This window comes from Brachyhypopomus gauderio, chromosome 1 (genome assembly GCF_052324685.1).
Source record: "Brachyhypopomus gauderio isolate BG-103 chromosome 1, BGAUD_0.2, whole genome shotgun sequence".
NCBI lineage: Eukaryota > Metazoa > Chordata > Actinopteri > Gymnotiformes > Hypopomidae > Brachyhypopomus > Brachyhypopomus gauderio.
In genome coordinates, this window is record NC_135211.1 from 48,721,733 (window position 1) to 48,749,020 (window position 27,288).

General features: G+C 41.6%; 1 protein-coding gene across 16 annotated transcripts in view; it reads right to left on the minus strand.

Moving 5' to 3' along the window:
* The window catches only part of LOC143523348 (uncharacterized), a 75,112-nt gene extending 48,051 nt beyond the window's left edge, over positions 1-27,061 (minus strand). For 9 of the 16 annotated variants that reach the window (XM_077017841.1, XM_077017791.1, XM_077017799.1 and 6 more), the window contains exons 1-8: positions 26,917-27,061; positions 24,629-24,701; positions 17,675-17,956; positions 17,152-17,503; positions 8,645-10,307; positions 8,251-8,520; positions 4,280-4,708; positions 2,587-3,036 (exon numbers count right to left, since the gene is read on the minus strand). In XM_077017841.1, coding sequence (XP_076873956.1) covers positions 2,587-3,036; positions 4,280-4,708; positions 8,251-8,520; positions 8,645-10,307; positions 17,152-17,482 — 3,143 coding nt within the window. In that variant the 5' untranslated portion in view covers positions 17,483-17,503; positions 17,675-17,956; positions 24,629-24,701; positions 26,917-27,061. Of the gene's footprint in view, positions 1-2,586; positions 3,037-3,564; positions 3,715-4,279; positions 4,709-8,250; positions 8,521-8,644; positions 10,308-17,151; positions 17,504-17,674; positions 17,957-18,553; positions 23,297-24,628; positions 24,702-26,916 lie in introns of those variants that run through there. The other 7 variants (XM_077017741.1, XM_077017776.1, XM_077017768.1 and 4 more) reach the window with 7 other exon arrangements.
* Between the last annotated feature and the right edge of the window lie 227 nt (positions 27,062-27,288).

Sequence of the window (27,288 nt, forward strand, 5' to 3'; positions counted from 1 at the left end):
CAGACAACTGCTTTTTAATGGACATGAAGAGACATAGACATACACTCAGGGAGAATTTGTCAGGGAATGCCAATTTACCTAACCTCCATGTTTTTGGACTGTGGGAGGAAACCGGAGACCCCGGAGGAAACCCACGCAGACACGGGAAGAACATGGAAACTCCACTCAGATAGGGACTTGACCCAAGACCCCAGTGCTGAGAGGCAAACGTGCTAACCAACAAGCCACCGTGTTGCCCGTTATTCAGCTTTTACTTATTTACTTATTTATTTTTAAATGAAACGTTAGTGTCTGTCAGGGTTCGACCCAGGCGCGTGCCTCCTGCTGCCACTAGGCGGAGCACGCGAGCTGGAACCAGGGGCAATCAAGCCTGATAGATTGCAGCTGTTAAGCTGCCTATTTAATACAAGCGACTTCAGCAACTCATTGCTGAAGTTGTTTGTTGTTCCATGCACTCACAGCCTAAGCCAGTTTCTCTTGCCTTCGTACTGTTTCCACGTTTCTCTCGTTCTCTTGTTTCTCTCCTGAGTGTTCTCAGGTTTGTTTGTTTCACCTTCTGTCTTTTCCTCTCTGTTCTACGTCAGTTTGTTCTCTAGTGTTTTGGTTGACAGACTGGCAGGTAACCAGGTAGAAGCTGTAGGTCTTGTTACCAAAGCTTCGTCTTTTGTTTCTTATTTTTTCTCCTCTCTTTCTGACACGTTGAGGCTTTCTCCGTGTGATTTTCGTTTTCCCGTTTTTTCCTTATTAGACGCGCTGTATCTCGTTCCGCGTGTTTTTGTTTGTTTGCTTACCTGGTCTGTACACACGTCGAGTTTCTCCGTGTCGTTCTTCTGTTGTTTACCTCTGGGTTTTTTGTTTTAGTTTTTCCCGCATTCGCGGAGGTTTCAGTTGGCTGTTTTTTGCCGTTCGTTTCAGTGGGTCGCGTTTGAGTCCTCATCACGTTTAAACCAACGCGTCACCGCCGTGATCGGCGACGAAGCGTAACAGTGTCACGTTGAGGACCCCGGCCCCTCCCTTTTGGGCGTGTGTTTACGTTGTCTACGTCTCCTAGTCTACGTCTGTGGATCTCCGTTGTTGCGGTTATGTCTTGTGATTATTCGTCTCACCTGTGGCTCGTCTCGTCATCACGTGGGGCTTATGTGGTTTGTCTACTTAATGTGCGTTTGCGCAGTGTCTTGTGCTCGTCGTTGTCAATAGTTGACACGTATCTGTGATTGTTTCATGTTCTTCGTGCGCTTTACGCGCAATATGTCAAGTGAAATAAAAGGTGATGTCCGTCATAAGAAGGATTCCGTGTCTCGTCCTTCGTCGACCCACGAATGTCACAGTTAGAGAACATTAACAAAAAAAAAGTCACCGTCAGTGCGCATATCGAACTGTCAGACAGGCACTGTGCAAAATGTCAAAGATATTTTAAATAAAATTTGCCTGCCTGAAATATAAAAAAAATTGTCACACAACAGCAAAAAAATTATAAGGAAAGGTTCAAGTAACGGGGTTCAAAAAGCAAACAACAACAAAAAATGTTTATAGGCCTACTAGCCGAGACGCACTGCGATGAGAATGAGACAACACGACCGAAACGACAAACGGCTGAACTGTTTTTTTTTCGCTTTATGCGTTTTAAATGGTATGCCATGTTGGTAGTTGCCGTGCGAAATGAAAGATGTTGATGACATAACTTGCACTTTGCAGTTTGTTTGATTCATCTTTATCTTTTTCAAAATACTCCCTGTAACGGTGGCGTACCCGAAGGTAGTGAGGGATCCATACGCAGGTAGAATAACAGGAGTTTTAATCAAACACAAGGACTGAGCAGACCCCGTAGGGAAGGCAGGCAACAGTACAAAAAGGGCAAGGCAAAAAGGAGAGTCAAAAAACCAGGCAGAGAGTCAAAAAACCAGGACAGTCCAATAGCAGCAGGCAGAGGTACAGAAGGGCTAGGCAAACAGGCGTAAGACAAGAGGGCAGAGCTAGGATCGGTAACCAGGAATGCAGACAGGATAGTAAATACGGCTTGGTAATGCTACACGGGGAGGCAATACTTCGCACTGGTCTGTGTGAGCAGAGTCCTTAAGTAGGGCGTGTATGAGTAGCCGATCAGGTTCAGGTGTGCGGATCAATATTCGGGTGATGGCGCCCTCTGGCGGTCACGGGCGTGATTGCCATTCCTGACACTCCCAAACTTTTGAAGTTTTTTTAGTATCCATTATAATCTCAGCAGATGCTGACTATCCTGTAGCGGGTTCAGCTCCACTCATTTGGATTGTGCAACTGCAGTGTGTGATTTATTAATGTGTAGTAAGGAATATGCCTATTGTTAATTTTTGTTAAATATTTAAAAATATTTATTAACAGAAATTAGGGTGATTTTATTTGACAAAAGGCTATATATAACGAAAACAAAGACATTTCATGTAACAACTAATGCTTAGCAGCATCCTTGGGCACCCCCATGCAGTTAGAATGGTACATTCAACTATGACGTTCATAGTTGACTATAGGGGGTATAGTCGACTATAGTCGAATCAGCGACTATTGCAGGTCACCTCTAATATGTAGTATATATAAAAACATCTCACTCACCTGAGCTGGGAGATGTAGGGCAGACACTGAAGGAAACTCCTCACTTCACTCTCTTCATCTGACCAGCCTCTCAGCTTTACTGGTTTCTTCACTGTTTGGAGTTTCAGCACTTCTTGGAAGAGGGAGGTCTTTCTCTCTGAGAGGTCTATGTTCCAGACTGCAGGAGCTGACTGGTACACTGACTGTAATGCTGGAAGGACACTTCTGCCTGTTTGAGTCTCATAGTCCTTCACATGTGAGCACAGATCCAGCAGGAAATCACACTGAGAAGATTTAATGGACACGTCATCTCCAAAAGGGAAGTTTGTGTAGCTGCACACAGATGTCAGCAGCTTAGTGAAACTCTCTCCTGTAGCTGCATCACACTCTGCTGCTGTAACAATCAGCTTCAGCAGAAACTGGATGGCGCACATTTTATTTTCTTCTTCATAAAATCCAGTCCACAAAACTCTGTTGCAAGAGGATGGAAATGAACTGAATTAAATTGAATCAAATAAATACCACATGAAATCACTTTTAATGTTAACACCACTTTAACACAGGTGTACGGGAGAGGGAAAAACTTTGGTGTATAGTCCCTTACAGTAAATACACAATAAACACAGCATAAATACACATTAACACACACCCATATCCAAAAGTGCAAGCTGTGAATATACAAGATAAACAAACATGCACATTTACATTAAATAATAGGAATTTGTTTGCATTTGCATTGCATATATTCAATATAGAGGAGATAGAATATTTATATTCTAAGATATACAAGGGTTCAGTTCTCCTTGCACCAAAAAAATTTATCACAACTAACAAGCTTTTAGGTATTAACTTTTTAATTAAGTTTAAGATTCATCCTTGCTGTCACGTTGAGGTCCCCGGCCCCTCCCTTTTGGGCATGTGTTTACGTCGTCTGCGTCTACTCGTCTGTGTCTGTGTATTTCTGTGGGTGCGGTTATGTCTTGTGCTGATTCGTCTCACCTGTGGCTCGTCTCGTCATCACGTGGGGTTTATGTGGTTTGTCTATTTAATGTGCGTTTGCGCAGTGTCCTGTGCTCGTCGTTGTTTGAGTCATACGTGAGTTAAGTGTAACTTCATGTTATTCGTTATCTGTGCGCTGTCTGCGCTTAGTGTCTGCAAATAAAAGTGACGTTGTTGGTCAAAACCAGCGGACCCATGTCTCGTCCGTCTCCCTGTGCCAAGCGTCACACTTGCCCAACTACAAGTACTGTTATATATTGCTGCAATATATAACTGTATTATTATATGAACTTATTTTCAGAAATTATTTTGCTTAAAAATATCTCTTCCATACTAAACTAAGTAAAAACATCTTAAACAACTGAAACTTATAGCTGTGCCCTGAATCATCATCTTCCTCCCACCTTCATCATTTGGATTTACACCATTATATATCCATTTCCATTTGATGGCCAGTGTCCTAGAATGAGACAGTGGATCACGTTCCTCACTAACAAGCTAGCTTCTGAGTTACACATAGCAGGAAAAAGCTCTGATTAAAGTTGTTAATGACTTGTACTGCAGGTAAAGTGTGTTTCTGAGGCAGGTTCAGTGCTGCGAACTTTAGTTTGTTTCCTCCACGTACATGTTGTTTTGTTCCTTATCTGATCCTTGTCTTTTCTTATTCCTTATCTAGGCCTATTGCACAACAGCATTTCATCTTCAAAACACTCACCTGAGCTGGGAGATGTAGGGCAGACACTGAAGGAAACTCCTCACCTCACTCTCTTCATCTGACCAGCCCCACACGTTTACTGGTTTCTTTGCTGTTTGAACTTTCAGAGCTTCTAGAAAATGTGAGGCCTTTCTTTCCATGAGATTGATGGACCACACATTAGACATGGTGTACCAGACAGGAAAAGACCTGTACAGCGGTTGCAGTACAGGAAAGACACTGCTGCCTGTTTGAGCCTCATAGTCCTTCACATATGAGTATAGATCCATTAGAAAGTCCTTTGAGTCATGTTCAGACAGGACAGCTACTTTTGGAACAACAACCTGTATGTTTTCCTTCTTGTAGAGAGCTGCATGCACACAAATCTTCAGTATTGACTTCATCTTAAGCCTGGATGAACTTACTTCCATATATGATGGTGCTGAGAAACTGCAGATAAACACAAACATGGTCAGAGATGATTTCAACTAGGAACTTCAACTTCAGGAAGTGTAGGCTGGAGATTGGTCTGTAATTATCCAATGATTATTTCTTTAGTGTGGGAGTGACAGCTGCTATTTTAAGAGAAGGTGGGACAGTACCTAATAAGAAACACAGGTTAATCAGATCTGTAACAGAAGCACAAATGCCAGTAGCAAAAGATTTGAGAATAGAAGCTGGAGTTGGTCAAGCTGAGATGAACATGAAGATTTAGAAAGAATCTCAGACAGTGTAAGAACTGATAGATATGAAGATGCAGGTGTTAAAAGACTCAGGGACAGTTATCAGGTGTTAAAGGACAGGATTGAGTTAACATGGGGAAATGCTTATGAATACTACAATTGTATTTATTTTTTTTGTATTTATTTATTTTTCTCCTGAAAATAATACTAAAAGATTTGCCACTGGGCATGGGTGTAACAGGTGGGTGATGAGAGCCGTTGTGTGACGGGCAGGGAGTGTGAAATAAAAAGGAAGCAATCACGTCAAGTCTCAGGGAAAAAGGAGGGTTTAATGAAGTAAGTGCCCAAACCGAAAACCCGTGACACGATCCAAATCAAGGTATATAATGACCAGCCGTCAGCTGGTACAAAGACAAGACATATATAGACAAACAAATGACCCTCAGATGAGACGGATAGCGGGCCCCGCCCACCTGAGGGACGAACACAACAACAAGACAACTGCCGCTGTGGATGGAGGCGACCAGTAGGGGGCCCGTCATACCGTGACACGTTGAATATGTATTTATGGTAATGAAGAGAACTTTTGTCCTATGACTGCCAGTATTTACAAGAAGTGAAGAGGCAGTGTGTCCCTATAATCAGCAAAGAGTGAGAAATTAACCGTGAAACCAATTTTCTTGTACAGTGTCTGCGTCTAAGCTCTGAGGTGAATCGTGGTAAGTTTGAGTACCAGGGATTAATATAGTTTTGAGAGGAGTATAATTATCAATTATCAAGAGACAGTAGTTTACAGAGACAGTACTTTTGTAATGTGTGACCAAATCTTTGTGTGAAAACTGCTTAATGTAAGAGGAAGAAGAGGTCTGAACCAAAAAACCAAAAGACCAAAACAGGTCAAGAATGTGACCATGAATATGAGAAGGGAAATCAACATGCTATATGAATTTATGAATATTCATGAGTTCAGAAGAAAATTCGCAGCAAGAGTCAACATGAATATTACAATCACCCAACAGCATGATAGCAGAGGAAACAGATGAGGCTGTAATGAGGGGATCAGGGAAGAATGTCCTCACAGAGACGTATCCGTTTCTTTAACATGAACAAGTTTATTTAAATAGCGAGGTAGTGCTTATAGACAAGAACACTCACAAACACAACAGGGACTTTGACTCAAACTAAGACAAGCGACAAGCACAACATCGACACATTAAATACCTAGACGTAAACCAGAACCAAGTACAACACATCTCAGTAACGAGACGGGTGCGACGAATGAACACACGCACACGTAACCACACCCACAGGAAGTACATATTAGGGATGCAAATTATCGATTAATTCATTAATCATTAGTTGATTGATCTTATCGACCGACTTTCGATTAATTGATAAGCAACGTTTTTCACCTGAATTTCAGTGTTTCAATAGGGCTTTTAAAAATATCAGCTAAATAGTTAAAACACTTTGTGCAAAAAGTATATATTATATTATGATAATTATATTGTATTATATGATATATTGCTCAAGTAATTATGCATTACGAAATTTTTATGGTATAACAAAATACATTCTTTTTCTTCATTTAAAAAAGGAATAAATTAAGGACTGGCTCAGTTCTTGCATTTGAAACATTAGACAAAAAAAGAAGAAATTAAATAGAGAGTCAAACAGAATATTATTGAGCCTATGCTTGGACAATGTTTCTAGCGTTGTCGTGAACACATGCTGTAACGTTACAGGAGAGTGCCCAAGTCTCCACAACATCATTGAGCTTGTCAGCTAAATTGTCAGTGGTGTGTCTATCCGACATGTTCGTCGTAATCAGCACTGCAGATTTTAGCTGCCAGTTCTCGTCAGTGTAGTGGCACGTCACGGTAATGTAACTTTCTGATGTTAGAGCCGTCCAACAATCTGTTGTAAGGGCTACAGCAGTAACAGTAGCTAGCTTTGTTTTTAGCTCACTCTTCTTTTTTCGTAGCGAGCTTCGAAAATGCTCGCCTTCCCAATGTAACTGTGATTTTAGGTTGACCAGGTGCACTGGTGCCATGCAGGACAGCTGCATGCACGGTGTTCAAATGATAATTGAGTGAGCTAGTGGAACTATTGTACTTCAATACCGCATTACACAGAGAACATTTGACTTCTTTGCCTAAATTAACAATGTTGAAATGGTCCCACACCACACGTCTTTTCGCCCGCTTCATTTTATTTTCCACTCTGGACTTTCGCGACACGTGTTTACCTCTCGTTCTTACGCTCTGTTCAAGTTACTACAGGAGCGCTCTCTAACGATTAATCGTGATTAATACATTTTGATCGAGTAACCTCTTGATCGACAATTAATCTAAAGTCGATTAATCATTTGCATCCCTAGTACATATATAGACAAAAACAGATGCAGACTACACATACACACGCCCGAAGGGAGGGGTCAGGGGCTGTACCATGACTATCATGACTGCCCACCTCTTTGACCTTCAGGTTACTGGGGAATACCGCAGCTGGTTTGTCCTGACATTACACTCAAGGGAAAGTGTGTCACAGCAGGTATAAGTTTCTCAGTTAATATACATTGTGCTACTGGAGCTTCTGTAGTCAGATACCAAGATGCCTTTCTCCTGCTATTGAACAGGGTTATGGAAGTTATGAAACTAGGGTTATGGAAGTAATTACAATTATTCTAGACAAACTATAAATTATTTTTAAGATTCAATATTAAATTGCTCAATATCAGTACAAGCAACATAATAGTGTTCCTGTGACGCTCACGGGACTGCGAAGGACGAGGCACAGATTCAACGTGGAACGTCACTTTAATGAGTGAATAGTGCGACAGCGCACAAATAACAAATAAACATACAAAGTGGACTGACTCAAACATGTAGACTCTGACAACGACAAGCACAGGACACTGCGCGAACGCACATTAAATAGACAAACCACATAAACCCCACGTGATGACGAGATGGGCCACAGGTGAGACGGATTATCACAGGACGCAACCGCACCCATGGAGATACACAGACGCAGACGAGTAGATGTAGACAACGTAAACACGCCCAAAGGGAGGGTTCGGGGACCGTAACGTGACAGTTCCCATATCACATCTTTTTTAGGAGCTGGAAACAGAGCGCACGATTAGCCATTGGACAACAACCCTGTAGTTGGCAGAACTGGGATTCTCACTGACAACCTTCCACTTGAGAGACCAAATTCATTCTCACTATGTATTAATTAGTTTACTACTGCCATACCGCATGTAAACAAACATAAGTGCCATTTAGGGAGGACTTCACTACTCACCTAAGGGACTTCACATATGGAAGAGCCTTGACCACCACGTTACAGAGATCATCACTGAACCTCTGTGTATCTTCTGTACAGTGGAGATGGAGGCTGATCTTCTCTGACCCTTGACTCATGACCTCTTCAGCCTTCAAGAATATGGATGCTTCACCAGGGACAGGAAGGTGCATCTCTTTCCCACAAATATCCAGTAAAGCTGTGAAATCTCTGGGTTTCTCACAGCACAGCACTGACCTCCAGACATGGCAGAGAGTAGAAGGCTTATCTCTACAAAAGGAAATCATGGTTATACTACTACTACTACTATTACTTATTATTATTATTATTATTATTGTTGTTCATTTTTACTTGGCTACAAATAAAAATTAAAAGCATAACCAAAAATAAATACCTAAAATGAGATTTGAATCTGAGAATCATCTGAATCCCAGTGTCAGATACACTGCAGTCTTCCAAGCTCAGATGAACCTGCTTTTCTCTGGACTGGCTGATCACATAAGACACTGCACAGCACTGATGTGGATCAAGGTCTTCTCCACTCAAGTCTAGATCATAGTTCATTTTCTCCAGGAAGAGCAAGCAAGCTTCAGGGGACTGAGACTCATACAAGCACTGACACACAAAGAGAAGAACACTGACTTCATCATCATCGCCCCCAAGCTGCCCATTTGGCTGAGGCTGTAGAAATGTGTTCAGGACTTTTGTGAACATCCCATCAGAGGCTCTTCTGATTTGATCCTCTGTAAAAAGATTCTTCAGCAGTTTGAGGTTCTGTTCTGAGAGGAGCCCACAGAGGAAAGGAATCACATGTTTCATGTGTTTTTGCTCTTTTGTCAAACAGTTCTGAAGAACCTCATCAATTTCACCTGGATTTCCAAGCAGCCACAATGCAGAGAAGAATTCCTGCACTGTACTGTGCAGAAATGCATAGAAACTGTTTACAGAAGTGGGAGTGTTCTGGATTGTGATTTTTCGTAGAAAACATTGAGTGATTTCAATCTCATTGCTGACTGCATCTTTGATGTTTACAATTTTCTGCATAGTTGCAGCAAAGGCAGTTTTCATCAAGAGAAAAAGTTGTCCTTTGACATCATTTATGTATTTATCCACTTGTTCTGCATTTTTTCTCCCAGCCTTTTTTAAGTCTTGACGGAGGATGTGGACATACATTTCTGTAACAGTTATCGGATGCTTGTGAGCTGTGACACTGAAAGAAATGCAATACACCACCATGAAGGCATACATTGGGACGTGGCAAAGACTGATAAGATCCTGATTGTTCAAAACAATATTCAGAAGTTCAGGAGTAGAACCAATCATCTGTGTAAGGTAAGTCCTGATAGATTCCTCACTGAACCCTTTTACATAAACTCTGCAAGGGTGCCTGTGTGAAAAAAGAAATTCATCTTCCTCTTCTGATCTGCATGTGATCACAATCTTCGCCTCAGGCAGAAGGTCTCGCTCGATAATCTTCTTTGTAATAGGGTTGTGCTCCAAAGTACTGATGCCATCAAACATGATGATGACGTTCTCAGAGTTTTCTTCTATATCCTGTAATACTTCCTTTCTGTTTTTCTCTAGGGGTTTCAGGTACATATCAAATAGAAGAGATTCCAAGCTGATGAGATTAGAGATAGTGGTAAATGTACTCTCATCAAAGTAGAACATGTAGTCTAACTTCCTGCTGTCTTTACTGGACCAGAGGGAGAGCATTTGAAGAACAACTGCTGTTTTTCCTATTCCAGGTTTTCCTATAACAAGTATTTCTTTCTCATGACTACACAAAAGGTCTTCAGGTGAGAGTTTGTGTGTCTGCACAGGAATGAAACTCTTTAGCTTCTTGGGCCGACATTTCTTGCATTTTCTGTTTTTGATTTTGATTTTATTTTGTGCAGAGTTTAGGTCTGCATCCGTGTCTAGGACTAGAGGTATAAAAGTGACGTGAACTCTTGTTTTGTCCTGTAGGCGTTTACAGCACTGATCCCACCGTCTCCCTGAGATGCTTTTAGCTTTGGCTTCAAGTTGTTTTTGGTAGCTGAGACAAGGCTTCGTACCTGAATATCATTACAAAGGTAAAACAATTACTACACTTTTGATAGACAACATTGTTTCTAATATTCTATAGCCACTTAATACATATAAAGTGGCATAAATATTTAATGATGCATACAAAATGCATACATCATCCGAGATATTCTACAACTCCTTGCTCAATAAAAGTAACATTTACTTTGTTTCCACAATGTTTTTTTTACATTTCTTTTAGTATTTCTGAAAGCCAACAAGTTGCACTTTGGAATGACTTATTATTGCATCATGTTTTTGATCTGAGTTTGTTCTACAGAATAAAATGTGTTAATGAGTGCTCATCCCAGACTGGTGATTCCACACTTTTTGCCAGGGGTTGTATTCTAGTGTTCGTTACACTGCACTGTAAAAAAAAATCCATAAAATTTACGGTAAAAGACTGGCAGCTGTGGTTGCCAGAACTTCACCGTAAAAACACTACGGTATCTTTTTTGACAACCGTAAATTTCATCATTTAGAACTGTTCTTTTTACAGAAAATGACTTTTTACAGTTTACAATAATGCACTGTAAAATTAACAACTTTTTAAAATAAACCTATTTACAGTGAATCATTTTAAAAACAACTGTTTTACTGTAAATAACTACATCCCATCTCTATGATGAACACATTACAACCATGATTATTTTACAGCGTTTTATTGTAAAGTCCAACTTCACAGTAAATTACTGGCAGGACGCCATCACTCGGGCCGTCCAGTTGTTGCAAACTAATACAGGGTGATTTAAACTAACAAAACACAATCAAAACCATAATCAACAACAGCATGTCATAACACTTACACATAACACGTATCAATAACGGAGCCGCGGGGGCTCATGGGAAGTAGCGCCGTCCCCCAGTGGACCGACGCTACACAATTTTCCAGACTTTAAGCAGAAAAGCCTTACATTTTCTCAAAAATCAGCAGTGCGCCTTGTGTGTGCACTGAATTAAAAAATCTGTCCCTGACACAGATACGTAATGTGTACAGTACGTACGCTGGCAGCGATAAACTAACCAGAGAACATTACGTAAAACGTAATTGAGTAAAGAACAGCCGGGAGAAGCGTCTCTACAGTCACCATTCTGAAATGATAGCACAAGACTTGAATATCGAAAACTTTTAAGTGCACCTTATGGTCCAGAAAATATGGTATTCCTTATATGTATAATATTTGACCCATATTTACAAAGACAATTTCTAAAATGGCAGTACATTGTCCTATATTTCAACATGCTTTACCTTACGGCACTGGCCATAATTTTAGCATTTTCTTTCTGTAGAAATCAAGGTCCGACTTTTTATTAAATGTAAGTTGTTGAGCGGGGGGATGGCGAGTGTAAGTTGTTGAGCGGGGGGGAGGGGTGGCGAGTGTATGATGCGATAGCAATCGATCGCCAATAGTTGGCGAATTAAAACACTACACGCCTGATGTGCACATGTTTTACTTCCAAGCTCCGCGCCCCCCCTGCAATAGCCCCACTTTGGGAACCACTGGGATAAGCGATCCTCCCATGTTACCCTTACAGTAAAGTATCTGTTTATGTGGCTAACTTCAAGTGGGTAGGTTATTTAATTGTACCAAAATATTATTAAAAACATGTTGTCTAAGCCTGTTTTTATTAACATTTTCTTGATGAGACTTCTGCCTGCCAGTCATTTTACAGATGTTGGAGATATTTCGTTCTTCTCATTTTGTTGGAGGAGTGATTGATCTAAAGCTGTACCATTAGTCTCATTCTACGCCCCCCTCTCCTTGCTGTCACTCCAATGTCTCTGTTCCTCTTGGTTCTGTCGTTCCGTGCCCCTAGCCCCGCCTTGCTTGTTTGTTGCCCCGCTTTCCCCTGTCTGCCACGCCTCGTCATCATCATCGTCCTCACCTGTGTCTAGTTAGTTCGATGTCCATATAATCCCTGTAATTCCCCAGTCTAGTCATCGATGGTTTTGTGTAATCAGTTGGTCTGTGCTTTCACATTTGTTGTTTTCCTGTTTCAAGCCTCTGTGTTTTCCGTCATCCGTTTATTCCTGCCTGGTCCGTGAGTCCTCCCTGTTCCTGTTTCGTTATGCCTCTTTCTCGTTCATGTCCTGACTGCCTTCACGTTATGACCCCTGCTTATTTGTACGACTCTGAGTTTGGTATTCCCATGAATAAATCTCGCTCTCCTCAGCATTTGTGTCCGCGTCCCTGCTCCGCAGCGCGAGCTGCATTACAATATGTATGCATGATTTAATGATGTGAATATATTTCCATATTCTTCTTATTCTACCAGTGGCTATCAGACTTTACAACTCCTATTATAACATGACACTGCCACACATGTACAGTAATATTCTATTATATAATATAATTTATATTAGGGGTGTATTCAACTAAGGATTTTCATAGTCGAATCTGATTCGTCAGCTTTTCCATTTAGTCGACTAATAGTCGAATCGGGTTTATTTATTTATTTATTTTTATTTAGAGCACCTTAAACGGGATCCCGTTCTCATTCAGGACTTTTTTCCTCTTCAAAGTAAAAACCTAAAACACTCAGATAAATGAATAAACACGGTAGGTTGGCTTTATTCAGCTTTTATTTACTTACTTATTTATTTTTTATGAAACGTTAGAGAACATTAACCGTCAGTGAGCATTGCGCATATCGAAGTGCAAAATGTCAAAAATATTTTAAATAAAATATGCCTGCCTGAAAATATAAAAAAATTGCCACACAACAGCAAGAAAATATAAGGAAAGGTTCAAGTAACGGGGTTTAAAAAGCAAACAACAACAAAAAATGTTTATAGGTCTACTTGCCGAGACGCACCGCGACCGAAACGACAAACGGCTGAACTGTTTTTTTTTTTTTTACCTTACCCGTTTTAAATGGATTGCCATGTTGGTTATTGTCGTGCGAAATGAAAGACGTTGATGACATAACTTGTACTTTACTTTGTTTGATTCATCTTTTTCATCTATCTTTTTCAAAATACTTTTGACGTTTTTTTAGTAGCCATTATAATCTCGGCAGATGTAGCGTGTTCAGCTCCGCTCATTTGGATTGTGCAACTGCAGGGTGTGATTTATTAATGCGTAGTAAGGAAGATGCCTATTGTTAGTGCGCACACATCATTTAAAAATATTTATTAACAGAAATTAGGAGGATTTTATTTGAAAAAAGGCTATATATAACGAAAACAAAGACATTTATGTAACAACTAATGCTTAGCTGCATCCTTGGGCACCCCCATGCAGTTAGAATGGTATATTCGACTATGCCGTTCATAGTCGACTAGGGGGTATAGTCGAGTATAGTCGAATCAGCGACTATTGCAGGTCACCCCTAATTTATATATTATATTATATTTTACTTTATTATTCTTTATTGTATTATAAGCTCTTATATTTTTAGATGTGCACATTGAAAATTTTTCTTGCTGTAATTTACTTTTTGGGAGTGCTTATACCTATATAGGTTGCTACTGTAATAAGTTCAATTTCCCCCCTGGGATCAATAAAGTATTTCTGATTCTGATTTCCATATGTAATATAAAATTGTGACTAAATGTTTTACTGTATGTCAATATTTTAGTGTTCCTTTACAGGGTGACCTTACTTTAAGGACGAACCAGTATAGCGGACAGTTTAGGTCTTGGGAAGACAGATTTCAATGCTGGCTGATTCAGAGGCATTTAACGTTAATAAATGTATTTTTTGTTTTTATACAAAATATTGTATAGGAATTTAATCGTGAGTTTGATTGAAATACATTATGTGCATGGACTTATATGGTAACATTTATCAAAAGAAACTTGTTAACATTTACATAATTATAGTGATAAAAATTACGTCATAAAAGTAAGTAATTGAAAATGTCGAACATAAAAATATTTACTTTCCTAACAAATTTACTTAATGTATTGATGACCATGATATTCCTGGTAACATTTACTAAATATTTTCAGAAATTATGTTTTGTCACGGTGACAGCTCCAGACCCTTCCCTGTGGGCGTGCCGCTACATTGTCTGCGTGTCGTTATGTCCATGTTTGTACTTCCGTGGGTGTGGGTTGTTTGTGAGCGTGTTCGTAGTCTCACCTGTGCCTTGTCTCGAGATCACGAGGGTCTGAGTTAATCACCTATTTAATGTGCGTTTGTCACGTAGGGCTACGCCCCCCTCTCCTAGCTGTCACTCATGTCTGTGTTCCTTGCCCGTTTATTCCGCCCTGCTCGTTTGTCTCTGATTCCCTATTGTCTACCATGCACCTGTGTCATTGCCATCACCTGTTCCGAGTTTAATTCATGTTCATATAGTCCCCGAATTCCCCAGTCTAGTCATCAGTTATTTTGTTCATGCTGTTGGTTTGTGCTTTGCTGTTCGCTGTTTCATTCTTGCTCGTAAGTTTGCTCTGTGTTTCCCCCGTCGTGTTTAGTATGCCCGTGTACCTTTGTTATTCCGACTGCCCTCCCGTAATGAACCCGGACTGGTTATCCGACTCTGATGATGGTATGCCCTTTAATAAATCTCGCTCTTCTCAGCATTTGTGTCCGTCCCCTCGCTCCGCAGCGCGAGCTGCGTTACAGCGTTCGCGCAGTGTCTTGTGCTCGTCTTTGTCTAAAGCTCGTGTCATTGTACGTGTCCAATGTATGAGTGCTTGCGCTGTCCGCGCAGCACACGTTTCGTAGAGCACTATTAAACGTTGTCACAGTACCCGCTCGTCGTGCCTGCCTCCTCCCATTGTTACAGAAAGACGAGCCGACAAGATGCTGGGATACGCTCCTCGGAAGAAGAAGGGGAAGAAGAAGGGCAAGCGCCGCCATCCACCCTTCCCTGCACCTTCCAGAGGAGCATTGACGGTGGAGGGAACCTTGCCTCTGGCAGACCTGGAGGAGGAGGGGCCGTTTTTTGTGGGTACAGCTGCGTGGGGCCCCGAGTTCGAATTTGGTTGTGGGGAGTCCGAAGAGGAGGAGAGTCCTCCCCCTTCGGAGGACTCAGAGGAGGAGACGGAGAGAGAAGCCAGCTCTGCTCCATCCGAGCGCTCCGCTCCCCTCGTAACTGAGAACATCAGTCCCTCTCCGTCCGTATGCTCGGCACCAACAGAGCGTTACGGAGGAGAGGATCCAGACGTCAGTCCTCCGCCATCCGTTTACTCGGCACCAACCGAGTATTACAGAGGAGAAGATCCAGACGTCAGTCCTCCTCCATCCATCTACTCTGATCCAACCGAGTATTGCGCAGAGGAACCTGACGTCAGCCCCTCGCCGTCCGTGTGCGCACCCCTCGCCGAGTCCTACAGCGAGGGCGAGGAAGCGGCTAGCTCTCCCCCCTCTGTGCGGTCAGGGGTGACCGTACAGTCCGAGAAGAGGGAGAGACCAGAGGACGAGGCGCGTTCGGGCTCTGGGGTAAGCAGGATGGACTGCTCGCCCTACATCCCCTCCGATGAGGCGATGTTCCAGAGCCCAGGAGTCTCGGAGGAGGAGATGGAGATGTCAGGGGGCGAGGAGGTGCTGCCCCGGAGAGCGCAAGAGACCCACTACCCGAGGTTGTGTTTCGGGGTGCCCCTTGAGGCGCCTCGTACCCTGGCCAGTGAGCGGCGTCAGGCAGACCCTCCGCCAGCACCCAGGAAGAAGCCAGACGCGCCCAGAACGAAGCCAGCGGGCGCACGTTCGCCTGGGGCGCCAAGCAGCGCTGCGTGCGCGGGAGGATCAGTCCCGAGGACTGGGGGAACACCGCCACCGGTTCCGCCTGCAGCCCTGGGAGGGTTCGCGCCACTGGTCACGCTCCTTCAAGTGGGGAGAGCGATCTCCTGGTTGCCCGTGCCTGTGTGTTTGTCAGTCCCATTGTGTATCCCTAATTTCCTTTTCCCTTTTGTGCCCGTGTTTAATATATTCTCCCCTGTCTTCCCAGGGAGGGTGTTTTAGGGCTGTTCTTGGTGGTTCCCGCCATCGGGGGAGACTGCTCTCGGAGGCTGGTGGTCCCGGCGGCTCCGGACCTGCCCGTTGCTGTAGGTTTGGGGCTTTCCAGCTGCGCGGGACGCTCCGGGAGTAGCGAGCCCCTGGTGGAGGGCTCTGTCACGGTGACAGCTCCGGACTCTTCCCTGTGGGCGTGCCGCTACGTTGTCTGCGTGTCGTTATGTCCATGTTTGTACTTCCGTGGGTGTGGGTTGTTTTTGAGCGTGTTCGTAGTCTCACCTGTGCCTTGTCTCGAGATCACGAGGGTCTGTGTTAATCACCTATTTAATGTGCGTTCGCGCAGTGTCTTGTGCTCGTCTTTGTCTAAAGCTTGTGTCATTGTACGTGTCATATGTATGAGTGCTTGCGCTGTCCACTCAGCACACGTTTCGTTGAGCACTATTAATAATAATAATAAATTTTATTTATAAGCGCCTTTCATAACTTCCAGAGTTTGGGAGCAGAGCGACTGAAAGCTCTGCTTCCCATGGTATTCATACGAGCAGGAGGCACAGAGAGATGAGTGGAAGAGGAGGATCTGAGCGAGCGAGAGGAAGATGCAATATTGAGAAGATTTGACAGATATGGGGGGACAAGATTATGGACTTTTAAACGTTGTTTGTCACAGAACCCGCTCGCCTTGCCTGCCTCCTCCCGTTGTTACATGTTTAGTGTATATTGTTATTGATAGTATACTGGCAACTGAGGTGACATTACGGTGGCTTTTAAATAAAAAAAATGTGTCGGATCAGTATTGATATCAGGAGACATTCAAATACAAGATATCACTATTGGATCAGTAGCGGAAAAAACTGGTCTCATCTATAATGCCATCTCTAATAGTGACTTTATCCATAATTTTTGTTTCAGTCTTCATGAGAACATTACTCACCTACAATGTAGTCAATGTCAGCATCTTCACTGAAGGGGAAACAGCTGATCCAATGGTGTGAATCAGGATGTAATGTCCTTTCTCTGGTTATGTCAAGGATTTTCAGTAACTCATAGCAGGCAAGTTCCCCTTTGTTAGTAACATAGTCCAGTATAAATCTCGCTCTGTTAAAGTCTGTTTTCTCTGCCTGAAGTGCATCAACTTCATGCTCATTAAAAACCTTGCGCTGGTAAAGATTCTCAGTAATAAGTGGAAAGTTCTGCAGATGTCGTATCAGAACCTGCCGTGCATTTCTGAGGTAATCAGTAGCACACTGTTGCGTACAAGCCATGATACTGTTCTGTACCAGCACCTGAGATATAAAACAGAAATCAAGATTAATAAATTAATTTCTTATGAATTATTAACATATTATGCTCCATCACGTGTCAAGTACCACATCGTCATTCCACTCACATTCAGTGTGTTTACAGGATAAAAAATATCCTACAGTTCATGCACCACCAAGATTCAAAAGTACTACCTCTGAACACACATTCGGTACCCATACATGTGCTCATCTGCTTGAGGTCCTTCAGGTTCTTCCTCCTCCCATCACACCTGATGTAGCTCATCAGTGAGCTGAAGATCAAACCCCTTGTGTGTTGGATCAGGTGTGTTGAGGCAGAGTGATCCTGAAACTGCCAGACAGTGGGGTCCCCAGGACTGGAATTAAGAATAATTCCTCCTGAATAACTTATTGACTTGACAAAGCCACATGAGTTTGTATCATCATTCCACAGATATTTCAGCTTGTGATAAACCTCTGAAAAAGAAATATGAAATTAAAAACAACACTGGTTGTACCAACACTGGTACACCTTAGTCGTTAACATTAAGCACAAATTCTTAGTACTGCGGTAAAGTACTATTAGGTGTTTATTTGCCTATTCAGAATTCTTTCTTCCATAATGTTAAGACAATATCAGCAAAAGTGCCAAAATATGCACTTTTTTTAATTATTTTTTTATGGCCCACCTCCACCCCCCCATCTTTGGAGGACAACTTTGTTTTTATGTACATTTATGTACAAATGACAATTATAACAATTATAATGACAATTATAACAATATGATGATAGTGCTAATTTGTGATAATTATTGGGGTTAGGTGAACCAAGAAAAGAGGGGGAGAGAAAGAATAAAAAGGGAAAAGACAGAAGGGCAGGGGAGAAAATATATTATATATAAATAAAAATAAATAAATAAAAAACACAACCAGCTCGAATGATGACAGCAAAGTAAAGCAGAAAGTGTACCCAAGACATACAGCACAAATGACTGTGTTGTATGTGTATGTGTGAGTGTGTGTTTATGTGTAACCTAGTAGTGCAACATAGGATAAATGTACGGAATGTACTTACCAGCAAAGGTAGAAAGCTGCGACAACATTCCCCTAGAGGCCAGAGGTAGGCAGAGAGTGACCCGGGAATCCCACCCGCCCACGGCCCCCCCAGGAGCTGTGGAGTCCCAGGGCCGCACTTCCCAGTGACCCCCGCATGCCCGCCCCCACAGGCGGGAGAAGGAGACCAAAGAGAATTAAATTCTTCCAACTGGTCTTTAGAGGAAGCAGACATTCTCTCCAGACAGATGTGATCGAGTAATACATTTTTGTAATGAGTAATATGCAGGTCCTTTTTTGTTTTCCAATTGATAAGAATGGTTTTCTTGGCGATGCATAGGGCAGTGAGAACTATGTGTGATATGTTTGCCTCTATATCCAATTCACTGACGTCTCCTAGGATGCACAGTCTGGGGGAAGTTGGGATGCAGCATTTAAGCCACGTGGACAAGTCTACACATATTTTCTGCCAGAATTCCTGGACAGACCTACAATCCCATATAGCATGCATATAGTGATCAATTATATTGCCTGTACAGTGGGTGCATATGTTTGATTGTGCTAGTCCCATTTGGAACATCCTTTGTCCTGTATAGTGTGTTCTATGAAGGACTTTGTATTGTACAAGTTGTAAGTTGAGGCTCTTACTTATTTTGAAGATATTTGTACATATGTCTGTCCAAAAATGTTGATCTGGATTAATAGATAGATCTCGTTCCCATTTGGCTATCGGAAGGGAGATTGAGTCATCAAATTTTAACAATAATTTATACAGTTTTGATAATAATTTAGGAGTATCTAGATTTAAAAATTCAGTTACCCATGCTGATATTTCTAAATTCAGTTGATTGCGGTTGAATCTCTGTTGAATGATGTATTTTAATTGTTGATATTCAAGAAATCTACTGTTATTTATACCATACTCTGATATGAGTTCCTGAAATGTGACAGTTTCCATTTTTAATAATATGTTCTAAATTTTTTATTCCCTTATCATGCCATGATGTGAAATGTAATACTTTCTTGTTCTGACAGATGTCTGGATTGTTCCAAATGGGTGTTTGTTTGCATGGGATGAGTGGGGACCGAGTTAGTTTTAGGAATTCCCACCAGGCTGTCAGTGAAGTATTTATACTGAGGCTTTTAAAACAGTCCTGATGCTTAATATTGGGGCTAATGTAAGGGAGGTCTGAGAGTTTTAATTTCCCGCAGAATGCTTGTTCTAGGTCCAACCATGGGCTGTCTATTAAGTCGTATTTGTTCCATTTTAAAATGTACTGTAATCTATTGGCTAAGAAATATTGATAAAAATTTGGTAGTTCTAAGCCACCATTGAGTTTTGGCTTTTGCAAGGTTTTCAGACTTATTCTTGATGGCTTGTTTTTCCATAGGAATTTTGAGATGTTTGAGTCTAAGGATTTAAACCAAGCAGCAGAGGGTTTATTTGGGATTAGTGAGAATAAATAATTGACTTTGGGTAGAACCATCATTTTAATGGTAGCGACTCTCCCCATGAGTGATATAGGTAAAGCGTTCCAGCGTGTGAGATCATCTTCTATTGTTTTTAATAGAGGGATATGATTTAACTGCACCAAGTCTAACAGTTTAGCAGAGACATGTATGCCTAAATATCTAATATTACCTGATTGTAGTGGAGTGGTGGTCGTGTTCTGGAAACTACAATTTATAGGCAAAACTGTTGATTTACCCCAGTTGATGGAATATTCTGATATAGAAGAGAAGCTGTCTATAAGTTTGATTGTATTCGGAAGAGAAGCTTGTGTGCTCTGCAGGAAAAGTAATACATCATCTGCGTAGAGACTTATCTTATGGTTTGTGGTTTCTGTGTTAATTCCTGTAATATTTGCATTTTGTCGAATTGCTGCTGCTAATGGCTCAATGAAGAGAATGAAGAGTGAGGGTGATAGTGGGCAGCCCTGCCTGGTGCCCCTCTGCAGAGTGAAGCTTTGTGAGGTGATATCGTTTGTCCTAACCCGTGCATTAGGAGAGCTATGTAAGGTTTTGATCCAGTTTATGAAGGATGAGCCAAATCCAAATTTGTGTAGAACTGCTAATAAATATTTCCAGTTTACACGGTCAAATGCTTTTTCTGCATCTAAAGATACAATGGTAGTCTCTAATTTGTTAATTGTGCAGTAATCTATTATGTTTATTAGTCTGCGTGTATTGTTGGCAGATTGTCTACCCTTGATAAAACCTGTTTGGTCTGGATGTATTATAAGTGGGGTGATTTTCTCTAATCTTCTGGCAAGTGCTTTGCAAATAATTTTAAGATCTACATTTATGAGAGAAATGGGGCGATAGCTGGAAGGAAGCGTAGGGTCTTTGTCTGGCTTAAGAAGTACGCTAATGTTAGCAGAATTCATGTCTGGTGACAGTATGTGCTCATTTTGAATTTGACTGACCATTCTAAAAAAGGTTGGTTCTAGCACAGACCATAATTCTTTGTAGAATTCTACCGGAAATCCATCTGGTCCTGGAGCTTTGTTATTTGGTAGCTGCTGTAGGGCTTCATGTAATTCAGGCAGAGCAAGTGGTGAATCCAGTGCTTGTTCGTTTTCCAGCTTTGGGAGATTTATATTATTAATAAATTCTTCAATAGCTGAATCAGATAGACTAATCTGTGATGTATATAAAGCTTTATAAAACTCTTTAAAAGCTTTATTTATTTGTTGTGGGTCGTGAATAATGTTACCTGTTGAGTTCTTAATAGAGGACATAGTTGTTTTTTACTTATTAAGCTTTAACTGATTAGCAAGGAATTTTCCAGATTTATTGCCATGTTCAAAATTCTGCCAACGCAGTCTTTGCAGTAAAAAATGTGTCTTTTTATCTATTATTTCATTTAATTCCAGTTTGAGTTTCCTCAGCTTGTTCAGTGTGTGTTCTTGTGGTGAAGCAGCATGGGCAGCTTCTAAAGATTTTATTTTTTCTTCCAATTCTAATACCTGTGTTTTTTCTGTCTTTTTCTTATGTGTGCAGTAGGATATTATTTTCCCCCGCATCACTGCCTTCCCTGCTTCCCAAAGAACACACGGTGAGGTACCTGGTAGATCGTTATATTCTAAATATGTTGCCCATTCTTTTTTGAAGTAATTAATGAAATCTTGTTCTTTAAGTAATGATGTATTTAATCTCCAGTTCCTAGTTGCTGGTGTGGTTCTTTTCTGTGTCAAAGAGAGAGAGGTCACTGAATGAATGAATGAATGAATGTTCGATTTATATAGCGCCTTTCCAGATTCCCAAGGCGCTTTACAATTTAACACAGGTACAAGTCACAGACAATCAATCACACACACCAGCGAGAAGCGGCAGCCAATTGCGCACAGCGTACTCTCTACCGGAAGCCACAGCCCCCTGGGGGACTGAATGGGGTGCAGGAAGGGGAGAGAGGACAGACTCTAGTGGCAGAGCACCATCCACCACTGGGCATACAAGCACACACACAGACACTACTTTTTTTTTTTTTTACACAGACACACACTCAGGGAGACACACACACTACACAGACACACACTTCACAGATACACACTCAGGGAGAATTTTTTGTTGACTGCCAATTTACCTAACCTCCATGTTTTTGGACTGTGGGAGGAAACCGGAGATCCCGGAGGAAACCCACGCAAACACAGGGAGAACATGGAAACTCCACTCAGATAGGGACTTGAACCCAAGACCCCAGTGCTGAGAGGCAAACGTGCTAACCACCAAGCCACCGTGTTGCCCTGATAGTCACTGATAGTGATAGGATGAATATGGGTGTCTGTGACATCTGTCATAATAGAATTGCTAACTAAGAAGTTGTCTAAACGAGAATGTGAGTGGTGTACTGCCGAAAAGAAGGAGTAATCCCGGAGAGTGGGGTGGTATGAACGCCACGCATCAGAGAGCCCAAAATCGTTCATATATTGTTTTAGAGTGTCTGCAGACTGCCAGTTCCTTTGACTCACTGCTGTACTGAGCCTGTCGATATCTGGATCAAGTACCAAGTTGAAGTCTCCTCTTATTATTAGTTTTGTGTCAGAGTGATTAGAGAGTGCAGTAAAAATATTGTGGAAAAAGGAGGGGTCTTCAACATTTGGTCCATATATGTTGGCAATACATAAACGCATATTTAGAATGGACAGGTTAAGTATTATGTATCTACCATCTGGATCTGTTATATTGTTGCTAATGGAAAAGCTTATCCGTTTGTTAATTAATATGGCCACCCCCCTTTGTTTTGAGTTGTAACAGGCTGAGTACAAGTGTGGGAACTGAGGAGAGGTCAGTGTGTATGTAGGTGTTTTGGACATATGTGTTTCCTGTAGAACAGTGGTTCTCAAACTGTGGTACGCGTACCACTGGTGGTACGCAGAGCACCCCGCGGTGGTACGCCAGAAGAACTCGGAAAATAAAAGATGCTTTGAGTTTTTTTTTTTTTTTTTACACAACACATTTTTTTAATTAAAACATAATTATGACAAGTCCTGAAATTCAGAAACTAAAAGGGATGACTCGTATTATTTGCGGAGAAAATGTCGCTAAACAGCTCGATCTGGTGCATCTTTCAAACGACACAGTCACTCGCAGAATTGATGAAATGGCGAACAACGTCAGACAAACATTGACCGAGAGAATTAAAATGAGTAAATGCTTCTCACTGCAGTTAGATGAATCCATAGATGTCGCAGATTTAGCCAACTTGCTCGTTTCCGTGCGATATGAGTATGAGGCAGTAGCGAACCGTGACCTTTAAACCTGGGCCCGCTACCCCCCCCCCCCCCCCCGAAATTTTTTTTTTCCTTTCTTAATAAACTGCAATAAAGAAAAACTGAGACGACAGTACAGCTTTAAAAACGCAATAAACAATAATATCTGTACTAGTTAACGTCTTAAGCAAAATAGGTTTCCAAACAAAATAAGGTTCAAGCGGAATATGTAAACAACGCGCACGAGGACGTCAAAGGGATGAATCCAAACTAGCTAGCGGTGGTGCTAACGACAGCTAGCGTCGCCACAGCGGGCGGAAATTATCATACAGTTAAGCCCGCCCACTAAGAGAGAAGATATGATTGGTCAATTTTGCTGTCATTTGAAACTGGTATTGCGCTGAATTATAACTGCCAGGCCCTCTGTAAACGAACAGCGGGCATCACAGTCCTGATAGGGGGAGACACAGGCTCACAGGCTTCCACTTAACCCCTCACCTTCCAACACAGATTGAATAGACACGGGTGAATAATTTATTTGCTTATATTTTTGTAATTGTTTAGATGTCGAATGTCAAACTGTAAGTAGATAAAATAAAATTGGATAATTATATATATATAATGCTTTAAGAATATTTTAGGCCCTCTGAGAGGGCGTAGAGGGCCCTGACGGTTCCCCACTGGTATGAGGGCATGTCGCACGAAGACTTTTTGTGCTGTAGGTTTTTCGTTTGACAGTTGGTGGTACTTTGTGTAAAAAGTTTGAGAACCACTGCTGTAGAAGGACAATATCTGCTTGTAAGTCGATTAGCCGATTAAAAATTTTCAATCTCTTTTCCCTCGAACCAGTTCCACGTACATTCCATGTGACAAACTTCAGTGAACTCATGTTAAAACTACTTGTTTGAGTGTTGGATGGTTGCTAAAGGTGTGTGTGTTGCACATCTGTGTTGTATGCCTGTGTTGAATGTTTCGTGTATGTGTCCGCGCTGTATGCCTGAGTGTGTGTGTCTGTGCCTGCATGAATCGGTCGTGTGTGTGTCTCCTGTGTGTTAGTGTGAGATTGTGCTGTATGTCTACGTGTGTGTCTGTTTTGTATACCTGCCTGTATGTGCGTGTGTGTGTGTGCATACAATACATTGCAGTCTTGAAAGTGGGTGAACAAATTGCTGGGTGAGTGTAGAAAGAGAAAAGGAGAGAAGAAGGGAAAAGGAAAAGGTGACGTACACTGAAAATGCATATACAACAAAAAAAGTATAAACAACTAAGACTTATGACGGATAACATACGGTACGGTGCTAATTAGACCGGCATCAGTTTTGGTTTTGTTTATTGTCTATTGGCTGTGTTATTTCTCGTATGTTAGCTTGGGTTTATGTACTTACCTCCCTGTGTTTAGTCCACCGCCTTTGTGTTCAATAAATCATTCGAAATCCTGCACTTGCATCACGGCCAGCCCTTAAAACATTACAGATACACAGACCACCTGGTGTTAACCAAACTTCACTGGAGTCACACATAGCATAAGATTCACTAAGACAAGGAGTTACAAAAATCTGTTGTGTGAGTTGTGACAATGACTTGGCTGGAAAGCAATGTCTCAGTGAGCCCTCATGAATGTGGTCACCTCCGAACCCCTCCCTTTAGTTATGCTGCTATAGATTTGCCTGCTGGAGCCACGTGCTAATCACATGAACTATATACGTTTAAATCAATGGCTGTTTAAATTGATGTCCACAGACTCAGCCTGTATTGTCTATCTTTTTGCATGCTTCTACCTAAAATGAATGCATGCAAGCACCTACAAGCACCTGGGGGATGGTCTGGCATGCCGGTGGATGTACTGATGCCGGGGTTGGATGTGCCATTGCCGCAAGAGGACGTGCTTATGCTAGCTCCTTCCTGAGGCTCACCATCCGTACTGAAGGGACTGTAAATACTTGGCCATGGAACTAGAACCATAACTATAACTGTAGAACCACCTTTTGTCGACAAATACAGAGTTGTGCTAACGGGCCGCCCAATGGAGGATGGGTTCCCTTTTGAGTCTTGGTCCTCCCGAGGGTTCTTCCTAATCCCCAACATCATAAGGAGTTTTTCCTTGCCACTATCGCCTTTGGCTAGCTCATTAGGGATCTGTACCTATACGATTGTAAAGCTGCTTTGTGACAACGTGTTGTAAAAAGCACTATATGAAAAAATTTGACTTTGAGTTGTGCTGATCCTGCTCTAAAATCCCTTTGATGTTTCTACTGCTGTGGTAATCCAGGAAACACATCTGCTGAATTTATGATATAGAATAGAAAGCCTTTATTGTCATTATACACAGCTTACACAGTATACCGAGATTGGAAAGCTGCTCCTTAAAAGTGCACACAGTGCAGTCTGTAAACATATAATGACGAGAACAAGGTGCAATATGTAAACATATGATTTGACAAAAACCTAAATAAAATTAGTGTGCAAAGAAGAAAAGGAGCTATTGTGCAAAAGGGTTTCCAAACATAAAAGCGCTGTTGTGCAAGCACTATTGTGCAAAAGGGTTTTCAAACATAAAAGCGCTGTTGTGCAAGCGCTATTGTGCAAAAGGGTTTTCAAACATACAAACACTCAGACAACAGATAAGGCACACAGCCCACAGACAATCACAGTTTGTGCAGATTCCCATTTAATATTGTGATGGCTTTTGGAAAGAAACTATCCCTGAGTCTGTTCGTTTTGGCCGGTATGGAACTGTAACATCTGCCAGAAGGCAGCAGGTTGAAAAGGTGGTTGCCGGGGTGGGTATTGTCCGTTAGAATATTCCTGGCCCTGTTGAGACAGCGAGAGTTGTAGACAGAGCTTATTGGGGGCAGAGAGCAGGCAATTATTTTTTCCACGGTGTTGGTCACCCTCTGCATTCTTATATAAATAAGAGACCAATATTTGAAATACAAAAAAATTAAAAATAACAAATTGTTCACAATGGTTGTTACTATGGTGTTTGTACCATTGTGACCACCTTTCAACTACCTGAAATACTTCAGCAAATGTCCTGGAAATGCCAGTAATACCACAGTAAGTTGCTCAAACATTCCATGGCACTTTCTTGTTTTAATTTGTAATCTATTGTCTTCTTTCAGGTCAACTTCTTTCAGGCATTCAGGAAAGTTATTGAAATTTGTAGACAAAAAGCTGACCACCACAAATTGGTGAAAAGTATTTACCCATTCAAGAGTTGTAGGTTGTTATTTAGGGTGCACTTTATGTAATACAACGTGTCTGTCGTCTTATGATGGACCGTTTAAAAGATATTTAAATATTTGCCAAAAAACTGCGCGCGCAGTACTCTGGGGCATCTACAACCGCCATTTGCGCCCGTATTAACGTAATTTGTAGACGGTGCCTTAGACGTTATGGCGGTGACAGTAGTACATTCAAACCTTCTACAAACCGTTTACAATTTTAAATATGTATATTCCTGACGTAAACAAAGCTGTGTGTGTTTCTCTTGGTTACCAGCAATACGAACTCTGCATATTTTGCTAATACTGTCTTAAAATTATTGAAGAAACAAACTCGAATATGCGAACGTGAAAACAACTGCAGTAGGCTACGTGAGTTCAAATGTACTCCGGAAACAAACAGAAAGTGAAACGAACCGTATATAAAAGTCTGTAAAGTGTCTACTTACACCAGTGTTGACAGGTGTACGACAATTCTGCCCTCTGTACGATCAATAATCCCAAAAAAGTAGTGATGGGCAAAGTAATACGGAAGCTTCGGAGCTTGTGTGGAGAAATCCAGGAAGTCGTTTATGAAGCGCGAGGCTTGCTTCGTTTAGGGCGAGTGACGTCACTGATGACGTCTGAGGCCTCGCTGGTTCAGGACGTGATTCGAGTATTGGCGTGATTTTTGAACATATATAAAGCGCAATGGATTCCCGCAAAAGTTGCGTGTTAGTATTCATGTTGGAGTTTCGCCAATTTGTTCGTGATATAGATGAACTTGTTTTCATGGAGCCTGGTAAGAAGAGAGGAGTTTCCCCTGTATGGAAACACTTTGA